At 50.5% G+C, this 7312-nt stretch overlaps 1 protein-coding gene across 1 annotated transcript; it reads left to right on the plus strand.

The window, feature by feature from the left end:
* The first annotated feature begins 3373 nt into the window (after window positions 1–3373).
* LOC103808413 (olfactory receptor-like protein COR4) lies at window positions 3374–4300 on the plus strand. Its single transcript, XM_009081195.1, has one exon. The coding sequence runs from the start codon at window positions 3374–3376 to the stop codon at window positions 4298–4300; it is 927 nt and encodes a 308-aa protein (XP_009079443.1).
* The last annotated feature ends 3012 nt before the right edge of the window (window positions 4301–7312 follow it).

The raw sequence follows: 7312 nt of genomic DNA on the forward strand, positions 1-7312 counted from the left end.
CCCCTCGTCTGGACCCTCCAGGAAGACTGTGGAGGGGTATAGGGGATTTAGTCATAGGGAGCAGACCCTGTACACCACCAGCCACCCCATTGCATCCACCTCTGGGAGGATTGGGGTGTCGTGTTCCCCACCACAGTGGGGTTTTATCCCCCTCCCCATTGCATCCCCACTCATGTGGGCCTGGGGGACCCACTGCACCCCAAAACACTGTGAGTCCCCATGCCTGGGACCTCAGTGCTGGGTCCAGGGAGCATTGCTGCAGGTGGTTGTTACCTGCCATGGGTGCAGTGGGTGAGCAGGAGGTGTCCGTGGCTCCATCCCCCGGCATGGTGGCAGTGGAGACCCCCACGCAGCCCCCTCTCAGCGCAGTGCCAGCTCCAGACTCCCCTGCAGCCTGCCGGGGGTTTTATGCCCCAGCTTGGGGGTGGAGAGGCGGGGGCTGGAGCTGAGGTTGTCCTCAGGGGCTGGAGCACAGCCCCCTTCCCCAACCTGCCTTCATGCCTTGACGCGATGATGATGGACGGGAGGCGAGCGGTGGCAGTGCTGGGACCACTGCTGGTCCCCAAACGGGGCTTGGGGTGCCCTGGGCTGGGGAGGGACAGCTCTCCTGGGGTCTCCTTGTCCCCTTCAAGTCACAGATCTGAGCGGGGCCAATGGGGGCTGCTCCCGCCCCCTCCCTGGGCAAAGCTCCTCTCTGCACATGGCCATCAACACCTGCTATTAAAATACGTGGCAAGGTGTTGAGGCATTGAGCTGGCTGCTCCGGCACAGCCTCTGCAGCTCTGGGGTGGGGGGAAGGGTGCTGCTCCCTCCCCTAAACCCATCCCAGTGTGGGTCCAGTCTCTTCCCATGCTACCTGGGACCATCCCGTGTCCCCCAGTGCTGTGTCGATACCAGCCTGACAGTGGAGATGGATGGGGACAAGCTGGTGCCGCAGGGCTGAGGGATATTTGCAGGGAGGTGATGGACATTGGGGTGGGGGGAAGCAGGGGGGACTACTCCAGAGACCCCCACACCCATCTGAACTGCAGTGGGGCCACAGACACTTTATTGCACACCATGGAGTGTATTCTGGTGGGAGGAGGGATGCTGAGGCTCTGGGGAAGTGCCTAGAGGACCAGCGGACATCCTAACAGGGATGCTGGTGGCTTTCTGTCCTAGTGGTAACCTAGTGATAGTAGATCTGGGCTGAAATCCTTCCCTGCTTTGCACAGAGCCAGCTGTTTTTTCCAATCTCCCTTCTGTTTTGGGAATGGCCATTGTAGTGGAGAAGAAACTGTCTGCCATATAGTGTTCAAGTGTTGGCAGTTTTGGGACCAGAACTGATGCAAACCAGGGAGGAGCCAACTCCCCAACTCCCCCAGTCTGTCACATCCCCACACGTGTCCCTTGGCCTGCGGAGCCAGCTCAGCCTCATCCATCTCCCCCTGTCAGCCAGACCGTGGCCGCGGGGCTGGTATCGAGCAGGGAGATGAGGAGGTGTGAGAGGCAGAGCTGACAACAGGGAGGAGGATGGAGGTGGCTCAGCCCCAGGCAGGAACAGACCTGCCAGGGCTCATCTGCAACTCCTGGAGATGATTTTTCTGCTGGAGAAGAAAAAAGAGGTGAGGATGCAGCCCTGGAAGGGTTTTAAACCCTGAATGCTGACAGGATGGTGGGGGATTGCTCACGGTGGTGGCACTTGGGGACATGGGTTAGTGGTGGTCTTGGCAGTGCTGGGGGAACAATTGGACTTGATCCTAGAGGACCTTTCCAACCCAAATGATTCCATGATTCTAAGAAGGGAAATATCATCACAAAGGGCACAAAGACTGCAGGGTGACTCAGTTCCCAATGGGATGAAGAAGCAAATCCCTCAGGCAGAGGCAGGACAGGAGGTGACCATGAGGAGCCAGCATGGGTGTGCCAAGACTAAGACATGCCTGACCAACATGAGAGCCTGGGGTGGTGACAGGATTGGTGGCTGTGGGGACAAAAAGAGCAGTTGACAGTATTTGCCTCAACTTTAGCAAGGTCACCACAGTCTTCTGGATTTTTGCAGCCAGGCTTCACAGAATCCTGGAATGGTTTGGGTTGAAAGTGATCCTAAAGCTGACACAGTTCCAGCCCCCTCTGCCAGACTAGATTGCTCCAATCTCCATCTACCCTGTCCTTGGACATTTCCAGGGATGGGACAGGTGAGCTGTGGTTTGGATATAAGGAATTAAGGATGAGTAGAAAGGTTGGTTCGTCATCTACGGTGACTGGAACTGCTGATGGATTCCTACTCTTGTAGAACTGTCCCCCACTGGTGAGGCCTCCCTCAGCTCTCTGATGTGATAATGCCAAACATGGCACTTCTGGAGCTGTAAATCCCCAAAACTGGATGCAACAGGTGGGGTGTTGCTCTGTGGTTGCCCTGGGGAGAACCCAAAGCCCTGTGGCTCACTCAGGGTGAGGCCATCTCCTCTGGGTACCCTTCTCCCCAAACTCAGAAGCTCAGAGAAGAGATAACGACCTGCTTTGGGCTTTGTCACTCTCCTGGGGTTCCAACATTCCCCAAATCACATGGAATAGCAAAGCTTATTGCTGACAGAGATCTGTTTTTAAACTCACCTGCAGAGCTTCAGGCAGGTGTGTTTTCACATCCACCTCCAAGAGTATCAGGAGGGAAGCAAGGACAGTGCTGAGATGCAGGTGAGGAATATCTGGAGACCCAGGAGCAGGGACAGGAGGAGATTACTCAGTTGTGAGGGTTGCATGTTTCTGTTTGAAGATTCCGGGAACAGGTTAAAGAGATGGGAAAAGCTTTTAGAGCCAAAACAGTGTGTTGGGAGGGAGGAAAGGTTCCATAGTTGGGAAGTTGTAGCTGCCCCATCCCTGGAAGTGTTCAAGACCAGGTTGGACAGGGCTTGGAGCAACCTGAGCTAGTGGAAGGTGTCCCTGCCTGAGACAGGGAGGCAGAACAAGATGAGCTTTAGGGTCCCTTCCAAACCAAACCATTCCAGGATTCTGTGAAGAAGACAAAAGAAGAGGTAATTGGTAGATGTCAATGAGAGGATGAATAATCAACTCTGTGCTGTCTTTTATAGCTTTGCTCATGTTTCTCTGTATTTCAGGTGGAGCTGGATGATCTCAGGGTCCCAGAATATACACACACAGGGGATGAAACACAGCACCAAGGTAAAGCTATTTGGGTGTGTAACCTCCCTACAGCTTCTCACTGCCTGCACCCTGCCATGACTTTTCCCCAGCCCTTTCTAATTAACCTGTGCCTAAACTTTCCCTTTAGATCTTGTAGGATCGTCTCTGAGCAGATCTCACTGGAAAGAGCGTTTTCCACCTAGAAGAAACTTCCATGAAGAAGTTCACAGAGAGAACACACATTCAAGTAATGGCAGGAAGCAATTGCACCCAAGTGCCTGAGTTCAGCTTGACGGGGTTCACCAACATCCCGGTGAACCAGGTCACCCTCTTCCTGGTGATCCTGCTCACCTACCTTGCCACCATCCTGGGGAACCTTGGGATGATCGCCTTGATCAGGGCCAGCCCCCCACTCCACTCCCCCATGTATTATTTCCTGGGTAACTTGGCTATCGTCAACCTCTGCTCTTCCACTGTCATCACCCCCAAGGTGTTGATTGACTTTCTGGTGGAGAAGAAGGACATCACCTATGCTGGGTGTGTGGCACAGGTGTTCGCTTTTGACCTTTTTGGGATGACTGAGTACTGCCTGCTGGCTACGATGGCGTATGACCGATATGTGGCTGTTTGTCACCCCTTGCTCTATCCCCTTGTCATGTCCCCAGTGCGCTGCTGCCAGCTGGTGACCGGGTCCTACCTCCTAGGGTTGACCAATGGTGTGGGACAGACTATTGGCATGTTCAATTTATCTTTCTGCAGCTCCAGTGTCATTGACCTGTTCTTTTGTGACATTTCCCTGCTAATATCACTCTCCACCTCTGACACGACCCTCAGCCACCTCATTCTGAAGACTTCAGCATCTGTATTTGGTGTGCCTAGCATCCTGGTGGTCCTGGTGTCCTATGTGGCCATCATCTCCACCATCCTGAGCATCAGCTCAGCCAAGGGCAAGCGCAAAGCCTTCTCCACCTGCACCTCCCACCTCACCACCATCAGCATCTTCTATGGGTCATCAGTTTTCATGTATTTAAACCCCAGCCCAGACAGCCTGAGGGGAGGAGGTAAATGGGCCGCAGTGCTCTTCACCATGGTGACCCCCATGCTGAACCTCTTGATCTACAGCCTGAGGAATGAGGAAGTGAAGGAGGCTTTGAGGAGACTCAGGAAAACAAAATGAGCTTGAACATTGTAAATTTATGGCCAGATGAAATGAAGATGTGTGTGATATCCTGGGATTTTGGTTCAATCTCTCAGAGTGGCAAAATTTCAGGGTCTTCTGCACTTTGACTTAGATGATGCATTGTCTGATTGAATATCAGCTGAGAATAGTGATAATTCTGCTCCAATTTCGGTGTTTGGATGAGGTTTGGAGCAACCTGGAAGAGGGTGGAACTGAGTGTAAGGTCCCTTCCAACCCAAACTGTTCTGGGATTCAGACACAGAGGGTTGGTGGGTAGGGCACAAATGTTATGTACATGAAAAAAGCAATAATACCCCAGTCTGTGCATTATCTCATCCTCTGCCAGGTCCATGGTGGATCCTGAGCAAAAGCTCAGCCTCGGTGCTCTCCTAGAGACACAGACTAACTTGGGATGCAGGGAGAAGCTGCTTAGTTGGATTAAATCAAGACAGGATCAAAGTGGTTTGTTGATTTATTAACACACAACTCACAGGCACTCCGGGTCAATCAGCTGAATCCTTTGTTCCCAAGGCTTCCTGATGATTCCCTGCTTACATTTAATCCTGCTGCCTGGCTGAACAGCCCCCCAGGCTGTTTGTGCTCCTGTTCCTCTCTTATCAACTGCATTGACTCTGGAGCTCATCACCTCACATGTCTCCAGGTGTGGAGACAATGGCCTCAAGGGTTGGATGTTAGGGAAAATTCCTTCATGGAAAGGGCTGTCCAGCCCTGGCACAGCTGCCCAGGGCAGTGGTGGAGTCCCCATTCCTGGAGGGATTTAAAAGCCATGTGGTGGTGGCTTTGGCAGTGCTGGGGAATGGGTGGACTCAATGATCCTGAAGGGTTTTTGCAGACTAAACAATTCAATGATTCTGTGATCAGGACCACAAACTGGGACCTCTGTGTGTAACTCCAGCTATTCTCCCACCCTTCTCCTCTGTGACCATCACCCTCAGGACATTGTTTAATTTAGGTGCAGAAGATTGTCATGTTTTTCCCTTTAAATAAGACTCAAAATTATGTGATGTTTTATTTAAAACATTAAAACAAAAAAACCCACATGAAATGAAGTTCTAAAGCATTAAAACTCTTACAAGATAAGCAGCTGTCCTTGCTGCAATGACCCATTGTTCAGTGATAAAATGTTGAATATTTGGAAAAATATTTGAAAAATATTAAATATTTAAAACCCACTCAATATTTGAAAACTATTTTGAGAAAATACCCAGTGACTTTGTGCCCAGCTGGTCTTGTCCTCACCATCACCAGGTGCTTAAGCAGGAACATGAGCCCTTAGTGACCTCAAACCACGAGTCTGTGGCCATGGTGATGCTGCTCTGCTCATTGTGGCTTCATGCTGGAGCTGCTGCTCTCAAAACTGAAAGGTTTTAGCTCCTTGTGCAAGGGAGGATTGGGGAAATGAGGGATGAACTGTGTCTGACTTCTGTGGGATCAGCATGTGACCACGAGAGGAGCGGGAAGGAACATCCAGCATTGCTGGGTCACCACGTGTCCCTGCTCATGTCAGGGGGTTGGAGCTGGATGAGCCTTAAGATCCCTTCCAACCCAAGCCATTCCAGGATTCTCTGGCCAGTGGGTGAGTCTCCCAAAGCCATTTTGAAGCACATGATACAAAATGGCTTATCAAAATGAGATTTTTTGGTCCAAAATGTGCAAATAGAAATCATCAAAACTTCAAAAAGGGGAAAAGCTGAGTCTTTCCCATGGGGAATAATTGCCTCAGGGCAGGCCAGAGAGCAGCTGTGAAGGTTGTGGTGGCCACCAAGATGGAGATGTGTCCTCCATGTGTCCTGGGTGCAAGGACCAACACCTGGGGCTGAGTGTTTCCAGGGTGTCAGGGGACTTTGTGCAGTGACACACAGCTGGCAGAATGGGGAAGTAAGAGCTGCTCTGAGAGGATGAGGGGAGAAGAGGAATTGACTGGAGCAAACTGTCTCGTCTTGCAGGGAATGGAAACCGTCACCGTGGCTGGTGAGAAGAGGGAAGTGAGAAGGGGAGGAAGGAGCAATACTCATTTCTCAACCAGCAGAGTGAACCACGTGAGAGGTACATGGCTCTTTATTTTATTGTTAGTCTTTATTTATGTCTTTATTTTTTAAAAACTAGGAATAAGAACAGAGGAAGAAAATACTAGCAGGTAAAATTATACCCTGGAATTGTCCAAGGCCAGGTTGGATGGGGCTTGGAGCAACCTGGGCTAGTGGAAGGTGCCCCTGCCCATGGCAGGGGGTGGGACTGGATGGTCCATAAAGTCCTTTCCAACTCAAACCATTCCATGATTCCATATGTTGCATTCAGACATGCCTAATCCATTCGATGGCTCTGATGCTCCCAATGACACTCCCTCATCATCTCCACTTTCTTGTGTCTCTCCATCCAGACAAAACTGATTTTCCGTCCCAGCTGCAACTGATTCATAATTCCTGCTTCCAGTTTGCAGGAGCTGAGTCATCTTGGCCCAGGACTCATCCTCTCTCCTTGTAGGCTTTGGGATGAGTCACCACAGGTTTCCCTGGTGGAGACAAGGATGTGTTTGGAGCCTTTGACTCATCTGATCTATTTTAAACAATTTTTATGGAAAGATGGTATGGATTCCTCCACTCACTGCATGGTGATGAAGGTGATGGGTTGTCACAGCCACATGGGAAATGTGGGATTTATTCAGGGCAGGCACATTCCAGGCACAGGCTGAAGGGTCAGTTTGAGCCTGAAGAGCTTAAATTCAGCTCATCATTATCCTCAGAGAATGGAAAACTAATTTGCAGCAGGAGAGTTCCTGGAGAGCTTTCCCTTCATCTTGATTAGGAGTTGTAACCCTTCTCTGAATCCTGAGCTGTCTCCCAGTCCCTAAACCTTGATTTCTTACACCAGTTCTGCTTAATTCCCTGTGATATCCCAAGACGTAAATTTTTATCTATATAATTATATATTTCAAGGAAAAATCCTTTATATATATTTAGAAATTACACATAATTTTTCTTTATATAT

This window comes from Acanthisitta chloris, unplaced genomic scaffold, assembly GCF_000695815.1.
Source record: "Acanthisitta chloris isolate BGI_N310 unplaced genomic scaffold, ASM69581v1 scaffold18028, whole genome shotgun sequence".
Lineage (NCBI taxonomy): Eukaryota > Metazoa > Chordata > Aves > Passeriformes > Acanthisittidae > Acanthisitta > Acanthisitta chloris.

What these genes read in the sequence shown, in the direction of transcription:
- LOC103808413 (XM_009081195.1), top strand. Translation starts at nt 3,374, where the DNA reads ATGGCAGGAAGCAATTGCACCCAAGTGCCTGAGTTCAGCTTGACGGGG.